Source organism: Hyperolius riggenbachi, chromosome 8 (assembly GCF_040937935.1).
Source record: "Hyperolius riggenbachi isolate aHypRig1 chromosome 8, aHypRig1.pri, whole genome shotgun sequence".
NCBI lineage: Eukaryota > Metazoa > Chordata > Amphibia > Anura > Hyperoliidae > Hyperolius > Hyperolius riggenbachi.
The window spans coordinates 219810974-219829550 of NC_090653.1; the positions used below are offsets into that span (position 1 = coordinate 219810974).

The window sequence follows — 18577 nt, forward strand, 5'->3', positions numbered from 1 at the left end:
ATGAGCAAGATCCCTAACCACACACGCCCAGTACACGTGCACGACTGCATTCAACCTGAGCATGCATAAGTGAACAAAGTGTTCATGCCCAGTTCAAATGCGCTAATTCACATGTACTGCGCACACATAATTCTGCCCATGCCAAAACATTGATCACATTCTGACTGTGCAGTGGTTTTATGAATTTGTGCATCAAGAAGAGCGGTAGGTTTAAATGAAGTTAGAAGATGTTGCATGATAACTGTTAATTCAGCTGGGAAATATCCATCATAAGTCGGGTTGACCCATAACTGTTCAGTATGAAGCCAGTAACAGAAGCCGTTTGTAATCCCTACATGTTAGATTAGAAAATTGAAAGTGTACCCGAGGTGACGTGTCATTATGAGATAAACGTGTATGTACAGTGCCAAACATATTGATAACTAGGCTCTGTTCCTTTTTTTCTTTTCTTTCTTGCACGTTGCACTTGTGACAGTTGCAGGCATGCAAGTGACAGTTTCTCTCTTGTTGGACCCTTGTCAGATTGTACTTTGACCCTCACCGATAAGGAATTACAGCCATAATAACTTTTCCTGGCAGAGAACAACTTTTGAGCACAATGGATAGATAAAAAAGGTCAAAAATTCATATACTTTAGCTCTGGGGCCATATACAATTCACTTTTTCTCCTGGGGGATATTTTCACACCTTATAAATAAAATGCCTTTTAACCACTTTACCCCCGGCGGTACGGATTTCTCCGTCCCTTTTTCCATCCTTTAACCTCCAGGGACGGAGAAATCCGTACCTTCTGCGCTACCGCCGCTGTCCGCGCTCCCGCCGCTCGTGCGCGCTGCCGCCCGCTTGCCCGGAGATCAATGAATGGGAAAATCCATTCCCGTTCGTTGATCTAAGCCCCCGCAATGATCCGCTGCTTCTATTAGAAACAGCGCGATCATTGTGATTCTCCCAGCCTCCTACTGCTTCCTGTAAGCGTCCTTCCGGACGCTTACAGGTCGCATGTAAACAGACTCACTGTGGCCATCTTGTGGCCAAATAGTAAACTACACCCTAAAGTATTTTACACATACAAATACATTGTATTACACAATAAATTAACTCATTACCTCCGACACTCCACAATTTTTTTTTTTTTGTTATTTAAAAAAAAAAATACAATAAAAAAATAAACAAAATAGTTACCTTAGGGACTGAACTTTTTAAGTATTTATGTCAAGAGGGTATAACACTGTTACTTTATAAACTACGGGCTTGTAATTAGGGATGGACGCGAAACTGAAAAAAATGCACCTTTATTTCCAAATAAAATATTGGCGCCAAACATTGTGATAGGGACATAATTTAAACGGTTTTAATACCGGGACAAATGGGCAAATACATTTCAAGGGTTTTAATTACAATAGCATGCATTATTTAAAAACTATAATGGCCGAAAACTGAAAAATAATATTTTTTCCCACTTTCCCATTAAAACACATTAAGAATAAAATAATTCTTGGCATAATGTCCCACCTAAAGAAAGCCTAATTGGTGGCGCAAAAAACAAGATATAGTTCATTTCATTGCGATAAGTAATAATAAAGTTATAGATGAATGAATGGATGGAGCGCTGAAAGGTGAAAATTGCTCTGGTGTTCAAGGGGTAAAATCCCTCAGTGGTGAAGCGGTTAAGCCACCAGCAAACAAGAAAATACTCAATAATTTTGACAGTACTTTTTTTACCTACCTTTTAGCACTTTTCAATTGCCGAGTGCTAAAAAGTTATCTTAAACTATAGATATAAAATTATTTTCTAGGAGAAAAAGTGAATTACATATCGGCCTGGGACTCTTGAGAGACCAACATTGAGAAGAGACAATAAAACATTAAATCTACTTAGTAAATGTTCAAACCTAAAATAACCATGAGATCTCTAAAAAAAAATAATTTTGAGGCGTAGGAGGATAAATCCAATTGTTTATATCATCAGTTTATTTTCACCTCGGGTTCACTTTGGCCAGTATTACACCTGGCCATTGCGTTGCGGTGCAATGATCCACCCCCATCGCATCACACCGCATTGCATATTCATATGACCCTGCAGCAGACAGCGCTGACAGGGTCATACGCCTGCACGCCCCTTGACATCCCTCGCTCAGTGATGTATCCCCTGCTGGACAGGAAGTACATCACTGGGATTACCGGGCTTCCCCGTCACAATCACGTTATTCCGCATATGCGCACCACCGCCAACAAATCGAAAATCCCTGCGTCGCTGACTGACTTACATGCATTGCGCCGGCCGCCTCGCCAGTATTGCACTGCTGAATGTGCGTCGGGTCGGAGGCCGGTCGAGCACTTCAGGCACAATGCGACACGGTAAGTGATCTAGGCCCCCTTGGCTTGCACTGTTGTTGCGATACCCTGTGGCACAACAGAGTAACACAACGCACACTTGCAAGGCAAGTATAAAACAGGCATTTTAGTTTCACTTGAATCGCTGACGTTGTCTGTCAAAGTCAACCAAAGAAGGCCTGAGTTGTCCTCAGTGACAGATTTCAGCAGCCATTCTTCTAGTACAGTTTAAGTTGCAACATCTGAATTGTGACACCTGCCTTTCCCCAAATCTGTCCAATGTATCCAATTTATATCGCGCCTGCCTTATGCGTCCCAAATACTCTATGTACTCCCGGCCTCACAATGGAATTTATGTCGCCATATATCTCCAAAACAAGGCAAGCGGAGTGGCCTCGTCTGCATTAGCGTTATCCGCCGACGCCTTGCCCTGGAAAGCCCTGCGGCACCCGAAGGGTTAATACCAATGAACGGGACGGGGGAGATGTGTAACAGCTCTGATCTATAGCGATGTGTTCAGTTCCCGACAGCCGGGCCCCAAATATGTAATATCTATCACTCATAATACCTATCACTCTTTCCCCTATGTCCTTTATGGCTTTTCATTCTAATTTATAAACAACAAACGTGTCATATTTTTTACCACGCAAGGCAGCTGGAAAAGCCCACGTCACTCCCCGCCACGATTTTTTTTTATTTTATTTTATTTTTTGCAAATAAATTAATCTTTCCTCTGGTGGTTTGAGATTACGCTCTGTATTATAAGAGAGCGCCTTATCAAACCTCATCAGAAAAGATGGAATTCATGTCCGCTATAATGCTGCAGGCAATAAGAGCTTCATATTTTATCATGTTGATAAGGATTTTGCAAACTCTCTGAAGCATTTCGGGATGTTTTAAATGAAAAAGGAACACTGTAACTAAAAGCCTTTTCTCCGACATTTTTTTTTCTTTCTCGTCTGGGTTAATATAAGTTATTTATAACCCCCCAAAAAGAACTAATTTGATATTTCAAATGCAAACGATTTGCGTATTTAATGATTGCCCAAGCTGCCTGCTGCCCCCACCTCCCCCCCCCCCCCATCTCCGAGCTACAACACAACATTTTCAATCATTGGGGGAATCGTTAATATTGACTGACACTTGGAGGGAGGGAATAAAACTCCAGTCGTTTATGCAGACAGAGATATTCTGAGCTTGATTTTTCCACGGCTCTCTGTGCTCTGCCGTAGCCAATTCGATTTTAGCCAAAAGGAAATATTTATGAAGCTGAGCAAAATTAAGATGGAGCTTTATATTACTGTTATCTTACATTTTAATTATTGTTATGTTTATTTTGCTGTACAACTGGATGGCGTGGTATTTAAAACCCATTGAGTATGTCTGTGTGTCTCCTTTGGCTTGATGCATTTTCCCAGTGGCATGTAGTGCAGGAGACTGACTGCAGAGGGAGATAGAAAGTATGTGCATATAAGCAATTGGATGCTGGGGAATAACATATCTTGTCCATGAAGCTTTGTATTCTGGTATTATGTACTGACCGATGAGAGGCATAATCTATGGAAACCAATCAGTCTTCAGCCTTACAAACGTAAAGGGAACCTGAGATGGCCGCATTAAGACAAAATATACATACCTGGGGCTTCCTCAAGCCCCCTCCAGGCCTGATCGCTCCCACGCCGTCCTCTTCCGACTCCCCGTTTGTCCACAATTGGCCCTGGAAAGTCCTCCGCTCCCGGCCCAACTGCGCATGCGCGATCTGCATTTCTGCCGCATTCACGTAGTCTGGAGGGTTCTCCGCCTGTGCCGACTGGAGGATTTTGCTGGGGCAAGTTGCGGGTGAAGGAGAAGGCAATTGAGGACGATGAGCAATCAGGCTGGAGGGGGGTGGAGGAAGCCCCAGGTATGTATACATTTTTAAAGGGGCTCCATCTCAGGTACACTTTAAAGCAGCAGGGACAGCCATACTATCCCAAGAAAAAAACAACACATATATAAGTAGATAAATACTTGTTCTACTTACATAACATGCATTGTATTGTCCACATTTTGATCTCAGTGAAATTTATATAGTAAATAAAGAGAAAACTGTTCTAGGCAGTTTCCATCTTTAGTGCATCTGACTGAAGCCAATCCTGATGTCATTTCTTCCGATACTCTTTTTTTTTTTTTTTCCCTGCCTGAAATGGTGTATGCATTGCCAGACTTCATCCCTACCGAGCTCTGTGCTAAAAAAAACCTGTCATATCTATCTTGGTTTTTACGACCGACAATCCCGCTTTAACCACTTCCCGACCGCCCACTACACAGGGGCGGCGGGGAAGTGGAGCCCTGCAGGACGGCCTCACCCACAGAGGCGGCGGTCCATTTAAGGGCATGGGCGGAGCGATCGCGTCATCCGTGACGCGATCCTCCGCCGGCGCCTGTCACCGCTCGCTCGCCGCAACATCCCGCCGGCTATACGGAAGCGCCGGCGGGATGTTAACCCCGCGATCGCCGCATACAAAGTGTATAATACACTTTGTAATGTTTACAAAGTGTATTATACAGGCTGCCTCCTGCCCTGGTGGTCCCAGTGTCCGAGGGACCACCAGGGCAGGCTGCAGCCACCCTAGTCTGCACCCAAACACACTGATTTCTCCCCCCCCTGCCCCAGATCGCCCACAGCACCCATCAGACCCCCCCCTGCCCACCCCCCAGACCCCTGTTTGCACCCAATCACCCCCCTAATCACCCATCAATCACTCCCTGTCACTATCTGTCAACGCTATTTTTTTTTTTATCCCCCCCCCGCTCCCTGCCCCCTCCTGATCACCCCCCACCCCTCAGATTCTCCCCAGACCCCCCCCCCCAGACCACCCCCCCCTGTTTACTGTATGCATCTATCCCCCTGATCACCTGTCAATCACCTGTCAATCACCTGTCAATCACCCGTCAATCACCCATCAATCACCCGTCAATCACCCCCTGTCACTGCCACCCATCAATCAGCCCCTAACCTGCCCCTTGCGGGCAATCTGATCACCCCCCCACACCAATAGATCGCCCACAGATCCGACATCAGATCACCTCCCAAATCCATTGTTTACATCTATTCTCTCCTCTAAACACCCACTAATTACCCATCAATCACCCATCAATCACCCCCTATCACCACTTGTCACTTTTACCTATCAGATCAGACCCTAATCTGCCCCTTGCGGGCACCCAATCACCCGCCCACACGCTCAGATTGCCCTCTGACCCCCCCTTATCAATTCACCAGTGCATTAATTACATCTGTTCTTCCCTGTAATAACCCACTGATCACCTGTCAATCACCTGCCAATCACCTATCACCCATCAATCACCCCCTGTCACCCCCTGTCACTGCCACCCATCAATCAGCCCCTAACCTGCCCCTTGCGGGCAATCTGATCACCCACCCACACCATTAGATCGCCCGCAAACCCGCCGTCAGATTACCTCCCAAATGTATCGTTTACGTCTGTTATCTTCTCTAAACACCCACTAATTACCCATCAATCACCCCCTGTCACTGTTACCTATCAGATCAGACCCTAATCTGCCCCTTGCGGGCACCCAATCACCCGCCCACACGCTCAGATTGCCCTCAGACCCCCCCCCCCCCTTATCAATTCGCCAGTGCATTAATTACATCTGTCCTTCCCTGTAATAACCCACTGATCACCTGTCAATCACCTGCCAATCACCTATCACCCATCAATCACCCCCTGTCACTGCCACCCAACAATCAGCCCCTAACCTGCCCCTTGCGGGCAATCTGATCACCCACCCACACCAATAGATCGCCCGCAGATCCGACATCAGATCACCACCCAAGCGCAGTGTTTCCATCTATTCTCTCCTCTAAACACCCACTAATTACCCATCAATCACCCATCAATCACTCCCTATCACCACCTGTCACTGTTACCTATCAGATCAGACCCTAATCTGCCCCTTGCGGGCACCCAATCGACCGCCTACACGCTCAGATTGCCCTCAGACCCCCCCTTATCAATTCGCCAGTGCAATATTTACATCTGTTCTCCCCTGTAATAACCCACTGATTACCTGTCAATCACCTATCAATCACCCATCAATCACCCCCTGTCACTGCCACCCATCAATCACCCCCTGTCACTGCCACCCATCAATCACCCGCTGTCACTGCCACCCATCAATCAGCCCCTAACCTGCCCCTTGCGGGCAAACTGATCACCCACCCACACCAATAGATCGCCCGCAGATCCGACATCAGATCACCACCCAAGCGCAGTGTTTCCATCTATTCTCTACCCTAAACACCCACTAATTACCCATCAATCACCCCCTGTCACTGCTACCTATCAGATTAGACCCCTATCTGCCCCTAGGGCACTCAATCACCCGCCCACACCCTCAGAATGCCCTCAGACCCCAGCCCTGATCACCTCGCCAGTGCATTGCTTGCATCCATTCCCCCCTCTAATCACACCTTGAGACACCCATCAATCACCTCCTGTCACCCCCTAGCACACCTACCCATCAGATCAGGCCCCAATTTGCCCCGTGTGGGCTCCTGATCACTCGGCCAAACCCTCAGACCCCCTTCCGATCACCTCCCCAGTGCATGGATTGCATCTATTTTCCCCTCTAACCACCCCCTGAGACACCCATCAATCACCTCCTGTCACCCCCCTAGCACTCCTATCCATCAGATCAGGCCCAATACAACCTGTCATCTAAAAGGCCACCCTGCTTATGACCGGTTCCACAAAATTCGCCCCCTCATAGACCACCTGTCATCAAAATTTGCAGATGCTTATACCCCTGAACAGTCATTTTGAGACATTTGGTTTCCAGACTACTCACGGTTTTGGGCCTGTAAAATGCCAGGGCGGTATAGGAACCCCACAAGTGACCCCATTTTAGAAAAAAAAGACACCCCAAGGTATTATGTTAGGTGTATGACGAGTTCATAGAAGATTTAATTTTTTGTCAAAAGTTAGCGGAAATTAATTTTAATTGTTTTTTTTTTCACAAAGTGTCATTTTTCACTAACTTGTGACAAAAAATAAAATCTTCTATGAACTCGCCATACACCTAACGGAATACCTTGGGGTGTCTTCTTTCTAAAATGGGGTCACTTGTGGGGTTCCTATACTGCCCTGGCATTTTAGGGGCCCTAAACCGCGAGGAGTAGTCTAGAAAACAAATGCTTCAAAATGACCTGTGAATAGGACGTTGGGCCCCTTAGCGCACCTAGGCTGCAAAAAAGTGTCACACATGTGGTACCGCCGTACTCAGGAAAAGTAGTATAATGTGTTTTGGGGTGTATTTTTACACATACCCATGCTGGGTGGGAGAAATTTCTATGTAAATGGACAATTGTGTGTAAAAAAATCAAACAATTGTCATTTACAGAGATATTTCTCCCACTTAGCATGGGTATGTGTAAAAATACACCCCAAAACGCATTATACTACTTCTCCTGAGTACAGCGGTACCACATGTGTGGCACTTTTTTACACCCTAAGTACGCTAAGGGGCCCAAAGTCCAATGAGTACCTTTAGGATTTCACAGGTCATTTTGCGACATTTGGTTTCAAGACTACTCCTCACGGTTTAGGGCCCCTAAAATGCCAGGGCAGTATAGGAACCCCACAAATGACCCCATTCTAGAAAGAAGACACCCAAAGGTATTCCGTACGGAGTATGGTGAGTTCATAGAAGATTTTATTTTTTGTCACAAGTTAGCGGAAAATGACACTTTGTGAAAAAAAACTATTAAAATCAATTTCCGCTAACTTGTGACAAAAAAATAAAAACTTCTATGAACTCACCATACTCCTAACGGAATACCTTGGGGTGTCTTCTTTCTAAAATGGGGTCATTAGTGGGGTTCCTATACTGCCCTGGCATTTTAGGGCCCCTAAACCGTGAGGAGTAGTCTTGAAACAAAAATGACCTGTGAAATCCTAAAGGTACTCATTGGACTTTGGGCCCCTTAGTGCAGTTAGGGTGCAAAAAAGTGCCACACATGTGGTATCGCCATACTCGGGAGAAGTAGTACAATGTGTTTTGGGGTGTATTTTTACACATACCCATGCTGGGTGGGAGAAATACCTCTGTAAATGACAATCTTTTGATTTTTTTACACACAATTGTCCATTTACAGAGGTATTTCTCCCACCCAGCATGGGTATGTGTAAAAATACACCCCAAAACACATTGTACTACTTCTCCCGAGTATGGCGATACCACATGTGTGGCACTTTTTTGCACCCTAACTGCGCTAAAGGGCCCAAAGTCCAATGAGTACCTTTAGGATTTCACAGGTCATTTTGAGAAATTTCGTTTCAAGACTACTCCTCACGGTTTAGGGCCCCTAAAATGCCAGGGCAGTATAGGAACCCCACAAATGACCCCATTTTAGAAAGAAGACACCCCAAGGTATTCCGTTAGGAGTATGGTGAGTTCATAGAAGATTTTATTTTTTGTCAAAAGTTAGCGGAAATTGATTTTAATTGTGTTTTTTCACAAAGTGTCATTTTCCGCTAACTTGTGACAAAAAATAAAATCTTCTATGAACTCGCCATACTACTAACGGAATACCTTGGGGTGTGTTCTTTCTAAAATGGGGTCATTTGTGGGGTTCCTATACTGCCCTGGCATTTTAGGGGCCCTAAACCGTGAGGAGTAGTCTTGAAACGAAATTTCTCAAAATGACCTGTGAAATCCTAAAGGTACTCATTGGACTTTGGGCCCTTTAGCGCAGTTAGGGTGCAAAAAAGTGCCACACATGTGGTACCGCTGTACTCAGGAGAAGTAGTATAATGTGTTTTGTGGTGTATTTTTACACATACCCATGCTGAGTGGGAGAAATATCTCTGTAAATGGACAATTGTGTGTAAAAAAAATTAACAAATTGTCATTTACAGAGATATTTCTCCCACCCAGCATGGGTATGTGTAAAAATACACCCCAAAACACATTATACTACTTCTCCTGAGTACGGCAATACCACATGTGTGGCACTTTTTTGCAGCCTAACTGCGCTAAGGGGTCCAAAGTCCAATGAGCACCTTTAGGCTTTACAGGGGTGCTTACAATTTAGCACCCCCCAAAATGTCAGGACAGTAAACACACCCCACAAATGATCCCATTTTGGAAAGTAGACCCTTCAAGGTATTCAGAGAGGGGCATGGTGAGTCCGTGGCAGATTTCATTTTTTTTTGTCGCAAGTTAGAAGAAATGGAAATTTTTTTTTTTTTTTTTCTCACAAAGTGTCATTTTCCGCTTACTTGTGACAAAAAATAATATCTTCTATGAACTCACTATGCCTCTCAGTGAATACTTTGGGATGTCTTCTTTCCAAAATGGGGTCATTTGGGGGGTATTTATACTATCCTGGAATTCTAGCCCCTCATGAAACATGACAGGGGGTCAGAAAAGTCAGAGATGCTTGAAAATGGGAAAATTCACTTTTTGCACCATAGTTTGTAAACGCTATAACTTTTACCCAAACCAATAAATATACACTGAATGGGTTTTTTTTTATCAAAAACATGTTTGTCCACATTTTTCGCGCTGCATGTATACAGAAATTTTACTTTATTTGAAAAATGTCAGCACAGAAAGTTAAAAAAATCATTTTTTTGCCAAAATTCATGTCTTTTTTGATGAATATAATAAAAAGTAAAAATCGCAGGAGCAATCAAATAGCATCAAAAGAAAGCTTTATTAGTGACAAGAAAAGGAGCCAAAATTCATTTAGGTGGTAGGTTGTATGAGCGAGCAATAAACCGTGAAAGCTGCAGTGGTCTGAATGGAAAAAAAGTGGCCGGTCCTTAAGGGGTAGAAAGCCCTAGGTCCTCAAGTGGTTAAAGGACAACTGAAATGAGGCTGACGAATGTATATAATTTTAAACAATACCAGTTGCCTGACTGCTCTGCTGATCCTCTGCCTCTAAAGGTGCGTGCACAGGCACTACTGTACAGAACGATGGGTCCGTCCGACCCTTCCGCTGAGCGGTCGTTCTCCCGACAGTAGTGCGTCTGTACACGCTGTCTGCAGACTGATAAGGCTGTTTCTGGACGCTGAGCGGATCGTTCAGAAACAGCCTTATCAGTCTGCAGACAGCGCATACACACGCACTACTGTCGGGAGAACGACCGCCTAGCAGGAGGGTCTGACGGACCCGTCGTTCTGTACAGTAGTGCCTGTGTACGCACCTTAATACCATTAGCCATAGACACTGAACAAGCGTGCATATCAAATGTTTCTGACTGGATTAGCTGCTTGCTTGTTTTAGGTGTGTGAATCAGACACTACGGACGCCAAGACTTTGCTATTAGATAAAATGCAGGGCCCATTGTTTAGCCAGAATTTTGATGGCTGATATAACACTATTTTTTTAAAGATTAAAAAATACATGCTAATAACAAAAAGCAACCAGAGGGCTGTACACAGGCAAATACATTACTTGCTTAAGGGCATCCTTGTTCCAGGTTCATTCACACAGTACAAATAGGCTTCTTTGATCATGTATACACCCTAGATAAGTCTTTGGAAACACACTGCACAACTTATCATCAGGCAATCCACAGCCAGATGTAAAGTCCAACAATGGTTTTTGTGCACAAAGAATGATCTTTCCCAGCAGAGCCTTTGGTGCAATTATAGTTCATATGTGGCTGTGTGTACTAATGACATTAGATGGTGCGCAAGGACGTCTTCTCTGCATGAAGTTTAAAGTGGACCCAAATTAAAAATACAAGATTTCAGAAATAAAATCTATTTTCTAAATTATAATAATAAATAGCAGCATTTTTTTTAGCTGCATGATGACAAATATAAAATATTTTACATTTATTGGAGGAACCCCTCCCTTCCTTTCATATTGCCGGGACTGAATCCGGCAAACTGGTGGAGTAGGTGGTGTCCAGCAAAGGAGGAATTGATAATGGCTGCCACCTGTGTAACCCTAGTTATGAAAAGAGGAGGGTGAAAAGCATGCACTGAAATGCTCATAGGCTTGAAGGAGGATTCATTTATCTTTGTATGAGTCAGAGTGGTGCAACTAAATATTTTGAATTAAAAATAAATGTTTGGTTTGGGTCCGCTTTAAATGGACATTGCCAGTCTGCTCCTCTGCAGTCTGAAAAGTGCGGTGTCTTTGCAGTATGTTCAGAATAATTGTCACGTCATTCCCAGATGTAGTTCATTTGCCAAGAATCATTTGCACATGATGACTTCGATCTAGCTTGTAGAGTACTGGTTAAGGGCTCTGCCTTTGACATGGGAGACCAGGGTTTGAATCCTGGCTAAGGTCAGTGCCTATTCAGTAAGGAGTTCAAGACAAGACTCCCTAACACTGCAGGGTGGCCTCCTGAGCGCGTCCCAGTGGCTGCAGCTCTTGAGCGCTTTGAGTCCGACAGGAGAAAAGCGCTATATAAATGTTCGGATTATTATTATTACTTAGCTTTACAGTAAATTAGTGAAAACCTTTTAAAGAGGGACTTACACCAAGGATTGAACGTCATTCTAATTCATAGCTAATACCCCCTTTTTCCACAAGACATCTTTGCCTTCTCACGAATAAACCATTAAGGGGAGGGGAGTCTGTGTGGCTGATATTGTGGTGAAACCCCTCCCACAGTGTGATGTCATGACCATGGTCCTGACAGTTTGCTGTCTGTAAAGATCGTTGCATTGTGGGAAATAACTGCTTTTTCCAACTGCCAAGCAAGCAATATCTCCCTCTGTGCACAGAACTCTCAATATTGAACATTCCGTACAGATCACCTGGCAGAACTAAATATGTCATCACCAGTGATAAACTTCAGAATGTAAATCGTGGAGAGAAAAGATTTTACAATGGGCAAACACTGATTATATAATCTATAAATGAATATTGGAAAAAATAAGCATTTTTATTCATTATGTTATTTTCACTACAGGTACTTTTTATTCAGAGTTAACAATTCAAATGCCACTGTGGTGTACCATTAAAACGGTCCATTTGTTGGATCTCTTAATGCTACCACAGGGCAATATCCTAACAGTGCCATTTTCAAAGCAGATGACATTTACACATTCTTATTACATTATTCTCTGTTCCTTGTCTCCCACGATTAAAGGAGAACAACCTCTGTTCCATCCTCAATGAAGAGAGCTCTGGGTGTTATTAGCTGCTGATCTTACAAAATGTCTGCTCTTCCGTGCTCTTTAAAGTTTACCAGGGATTAGCTGCCTCTGTCATGTGGCTGACTTCATTGATGTGACATGGTATTTATAGACAGCAGTGGTGTGCTGATATAGAAGTATCACACTGACTGATAGCTTTGCCTTAAATGGATGAGAACAAGCTGCCTTTGCATTCGTCTTGTAGCAAGTTGTGGGGGCCATTAGCAGTGAACAAGTGCAGAACAATAAACAAAAATTCACTGCGGTGCGATTGGCTTCTTTTTCATAAGATTATGTTATTGGCTTTTTTTCCCCACCTGTGGTTGTGTTAAGATACAGCAGAATTTCAGGATCTTTCTTTACAAATCAATAGTGAATAGTCTTGCTCAAGGGTGTCAAACTCAATCACGTAAGGGCCAAAACCTAGCCCAGGCATGGGCAAACTTGGCCCTCCAGCTGTTACGGAACTACAATTCCCACAATGCACGTGCCTTTATGAGTCATGACTGTGGCTGTCAGACTCCTGCAATGTATTGTGGGACTTGTAGTTCCGTAACAGCTGGAGGGCCAAGTTTGCCCATGCCTGACCTAGCCCAAGTCACGGCCAAATTGTTCTGCAGAGTACTATAGTGGAGCAGTTTAATATTTACCTGCTCCAGTGCTGCTTTTGGTCTCCTCTGATCTCCCTGACAGCCACATGCTCTATGCTGCATACCTCTGGCTCCTGAGACGTCACATGATCGGGAGACGGAGGTGTGGAAGCGTGTGACTACCAGGAAGAACAGAACAGACACAACGCATCGCTGGAACAAGTAAATATTGCACTGCTCTGTTGCGCTACTCTGCTATATGTAGAAAGAGTACTGGGGAAAAGGGGGTGGAGTTTGGATCACAGGAGGGGGCTTCATGCTAATTTTGCTAGAGAGGCCCCCTGGGTTTTTGCTCACCCCGGCTCAAACTGAGAACTTTACAACCAGAAACACGGTCAGCGATGCTCTCCTCCGGTTGGAAAAGCAGTGTGCTGTCGTTCTTTTACTGCTTAAAATGATGGATATTTGAATCTTTCGAAGGCCACATAAAATAGTAAGGAGGGACGGATTTGGCCCGTGTTTGAGACCTGTGGTCTAGAAAGAACATGCTGCCAAGTATTGAGGGACACCTATTAACCCACTGAATCATGCTGCATGTTCAATCTTCATTAAAATCTACCGTTCTTTATGCACAAATTCATGAAACCACTGCGCAGTCAGATTCTGATCAGTGTTTTTCACAGTAACTGACTGCGTTCTTTTGACACCAATCTTACATCATTGGTGCATTTTCAAGAAATCATTAAAGGACATCTGAAGTGAGGGGGATATGAAGTCTGCCATATTTATTTCCTTTTAAGCTATACCAGTTGCCTTGCTGGTCTCTATGGCTGCAGTAGTCTAGCAATTCTGTATATGTGGTCGACTTTATTGGGCGATCAACTACAGTGTGGTTTATCAAAATTTCAATCCACTAGTGGATCACATGCTATAAGTGAGATCCTGGTGATTCACCTTCACTGATCAATCTGAACGATGTTGTGACTCAGGGGAGTTGCTAGCCCCAAAGATCAGTGCCACGGATCTATTCTGGGGTGCCCTGGATGTCGCCCAGGGAGAGTCCAGAACATCTTCTTTTCTGTTCTTCTCTCTCCTAGTGTTTTTTTTTTGTATTAATAGAGAGGGGAGGCTTCATCCAACATTTGGCTGGGTCAGGCCTACTTAGACCGCTTTTACGTTCCTGTCCCATGGCCACACCCACATTTGGTGCAAGGCTACACCCATTTATTTGGATGAACTACCCAAAAGTGACCCGGATCTCTTAGGACCCTAGAAATGCCCCAATGTGACTCCATGCTTTGAATAAAAAAATAAATTCTTTGTCGATCAAAATCATGTGAACGGTAGCTGATTCCCTCTCGATCAACCAATAACTTCCATCCTGCTTGACTGAAAAATCAACACGCTTGATATTGGTCATGCATAGTGGAACACAGTCAACTCAATAATTGTATTCAATCACTTGGTCGATCGGGCTGCTAAATCGCCAGATGTATGGTCATCTTAATAATTTTTAGCCATAGACCCTGAACAAGCATGCAGATCAGATGGATTAGCCAGTTGCTTGCTTCAGACATTATTTGATTGTATTGTCTATAGCCACTCTGGCATATACAATCCATTGAATGAACAAAAAATCCAATTGGCCATAGACTTGCCTGTCCACATTTGTACTTGCTAAGGATGTAAGGGTTTATGATGGTCTCCTATACAGTGTTGGGTTACACTAAGTCTACTTACATTTAGGTGATGTGGACTGTACAGTGGATTCCCACCCAAAGCGTCACTGTATCCGCCCGTCTGATTGATAACATGACGAAGGGTATCCACCTAGAGGAGCATAAAGCATAAACAATGTTACAATTCATTACGGTACAAAACTATTCACAGTAGTACAGGTGCATGTAATTTCCACATATAAATATTACAAAAAAATGTTTGAGGTGAAAACACTGATATTCAGCTTAAAACAAGTCATTTAAAATGGAACAACTCAGAACTTCCTCTCTACTCTAAAAGATTATCCACAGCATGATAACCTTTATGGAAACAAATGTTTCTTGATTAAAATTTATGGAAATCCTACAAAAATCCTAAAGTTTTACTTGCTTTTAGTTTTGCAGGGAACACTGGGGTTAAGCCTCAGTGTTTACTCTATAGCAGTGATCTGCAAACTTGCCTCTCCAGCTGTTAAGGAACTACAAGTCCCACAATGCATTTGCCTTCATGAATCATGACTGTGGCTGTCAAACTCCTGCAATACATTGTGGGACTTGTAGTTCCTTAACAGCTGGAGGGCCAAGTTTGCAGATCACTGCCCTATAGGGAGAGCTGCCTTGTCAGAGCTCTCCTGCAGACTCTTCATAGCTGTTGCTAAGACCTAATTAGACAATTTGATCTGGCTAAACAATCACAGAACAAAATAATATGAATTTCTTCAGCAACTATATGTGGAATAAAGACTTTTCATCGTGTGCTGTGCAAGAGTTTGGGCCAGCTTTAAGATATGAAACCAGGCCCCATATGCAATTAACTTTTCTCCTAGGAGATCATTTTTCATCTTTTCTACAAAATAACTTTCATAACTCAGCAATTGAAAGAGAACCAAAAAGTAGGTAAAAAATAAATATCAGACTTATTTTAAATATTTTCTTGCTTGTTGGTAGCGTAAAATGTATTTTATTTATAATGTGTTATAATATCTTCTGGGCAAAAACTCAGGAGAAAAGTTAGTTGAATAGAGGGGCCCATGACTGCTAACTTAAGTGCAAATCTGAATGGAGCATGGTCATTATATTTTTTATGAATGGTGAGGACACAGAGTAGGCCCACATTATTAGTTCTTTCTTATTTGGGACATTGGTGCAAATTATACAGTAAACATAACATTGAATATATCTAATCATCTATAGACCCACTCTCCAGGAGTGTGGATAAACCACGTAGCGTGTTTACAGTACCTGAGATGGTTTTAAACCGTAAACGTAAACATGCACTCATGTAGCTGTAATAATAGGCTCCCAAAAGCATTACCGGTACTCTTATTTTATAATTAGTTGATGTTTTCCTGTAGTGTAGTGGTAAACATTTCCCCTATTTCACTCTTGCTGGAGGTGAACGGGGAGACAGTGCAGTAGCTAGGCGGGATGGGAGGAGCCACATTTGGCTTCCAGGGCAAAGCCGGACTTCCTCCTTTTATTAATGGGGGTGAGGCAAGGAGGAAAGGGTAAAGGGTACAATGCTTACCACTGTACTACAGAAATAACATGGTTACCCTTATTAAGATAAAAGTTGTAAGGTTGGAAGAATGAGCCACTGATTGTATTTATGGCACCTACATGCTAAAATGGCACTGTAGAAATTTTGCCGCCAGAAATGGCCGCTAGTAGAATATCGGCACATTGCTGATATTCAACTGGGCAGTGGTCATTCCGATATTAAAATATTAATACATTTTATGCTAAACCTAACCCTATTCTCACATGAGCATCTACAGAAGCCTAACCACCCCTCCACCAATGCCTAACCCTAACTGACCCTGCACCCTGCCTAACCCTAACCCCCCATGCCGATATATAGACGCCGCCTTTTCTGCTATATATGTAAAACCTTGGGCGTCATGGAAGTTTGGGTGCCCCATTAGCACCCATGTTCATTGCGGCTATGAAGGGTAAATAAAAGCCGGCGCAAGGGCCGCCCACTATACAAACTGCGGCTACAAATTGCGGGTGCTAAGTAAATATAATTCTCCACTTTCAAAGTGGTAAATGCTATTTTGTGATTGTAAAGTAGCAATTATGCTGCTTGCCCCTTTATGACTACCACAATCCCAGAAGTGAAGAATGAAGAGGTGGCCAGTGCTCATTTCTGCAGAAAATACAGCATTTTTATTATAATTAGGCCCCTCTCTAAATCTAGAGGATACATTTTAAGGATTCATTTAGATACAGGAAATACTCAACAGTAGGTTTTAGTTGCCCAAGAACTCTTAACCCCCAAATACCCTATATCCTCCCCACCCCACAGTCAGAGCCAAAGGCCCCCCAAGTCAGAGCCGAAGGCATTCACAAGAGATACAGAAGGCCAGGGCCTACATGTTGCCAATTGTGTCCATACCACTGGCCGGTGTGTGTGCTTTGGTGGTAGCTGTGGGAGGTGCACTGAGGAATGGCTCAGGGGCGTCTCTCCTACCTGTGATTGCACATTGGCTCCAACTTGGGCCCCTTGGTAAGAATCCCCATTCAGACTCTGCATATTCATGAACATGTCGCCTGAATTTGGGAGATTAAAAGAACCAGAAGAACCTAGGAAAGGAAAGAGCGAAGGAGCTGAATAAAAGAGAAAGATGCTTTAAAAAGTAGGAAGAAATTAATAAAAAAGGGGGATAGTAAATCATAAGGATTCAAACCCATCAAGGAACCCAGACCCCAATATGCATCTTTCATGATAACACTGCTCTAGCCTATTAGACGGGTTTATAATAAATGGATGTAACAAGGAAAAGCACTCTTGTTGGTTGTAAACATGAAACTTGCTGGTTTCTCTTGCTCTAGATTAGTCTTTATTACATACTATTTCTTCTCAGTACATGTATCAGTAAATAAAGGTTTACACAGAAGAGACATGGATGAAAATATTGTCAATCTAATGACAGACAGACAAAACAATATGATCATTTTATATGTGGATTAGGAACAGCCAATGACATTCCTTCCCATATGCTTACAGACATAACCATGTGGGAGGGCCAGGGGGCGTGGTAACAGTCCCGTCTGCAATCATGCTCCTATACTTGGAAGTACTGCTACTGCTACCTGCAAAGTTGGTTTTCAAATGGGGCACTGAGGAAAGCGGATCAGGTCATCTGAGCTCCAGCTCGCAGGTGTCTACTATATGCCAATGCAACATAGCGTTATCGGCCCTGAGGCAGTGAGTTGGGTGCTTGTGCATCTGATAACAGCAGGTCAGCTACTATATGGCATGGTTAAAGTAGGGTATAGCACTTTTTATAGCCCATTGGCTAGCTGTGTTTCGGTAATTTTGGTGCTGAAGCAGGTTAGTGTTAAGTATTAGTATTGGGCACTAGGAAGGGGGTTAGTTTCAGACATTTGGAGGAGGGGTTTGTGTAAGTCACTAGGAGAAGGAGTTAGTGTTAGACACTAGGAGGAGGATGCTACCCACTAAGAAGGAGGGGGGGAGTAGTGATAGGTATTAGGAGGGGAGGTTAGTGGTGGGCTTTGGGAGGAAAGCGCAAATTGGGTAAAAGAGGCGCCCTGGTGGTTTATAAAAGCACTTAAAAACAGTTTAAAAACGACAAAATACTTTGAGGTGGCTTACCTCAAATGACGAAAATCTTTCTTAGAACAAAAGATTTTATTAGTAGCACAGGCAACGAGTCTCATGGGTCCAAGCCCGCTTCCTCAGGCCAAATAACAGTGCTAATATACACAGGTTTATTCAGCATAGGGAGCCTCATTGTT

The 18577-nt window shown here is 43.5% G+C and overlaps 1 protein-coding gene across 3 annotated transcripts in view; it reads right to left on the reverse strand.

Annotated features, from left to right (window-relative positions):
• The window catches only part of PBX3 (PBX homeobox 3), a 340789-nt gene that overhangs the window by 2183 nt on the left and 320029 nt on the right, over positions 1-18577 (reverse strand). For 2 of the 3 annotated variants that reach the window (XM_068248179.1, XM_068248180.1), the window contains 2 exons: positions 17289-17401; positions 14838-14927 (listed from right to left, as the gene is read on the reverse strand). In XM_068248179.1, coding sequence (XP_068104280.1) covers positions 14838-14927; positions 17289-17401 — 203 coding nt within the window. The remainder of the gene's footprint in view (positions 1-14837; positions 14928-17288; positions 17402-18577) is intronic. The other variant, XM_068248181.1, reaches the window with a different exon arrangement.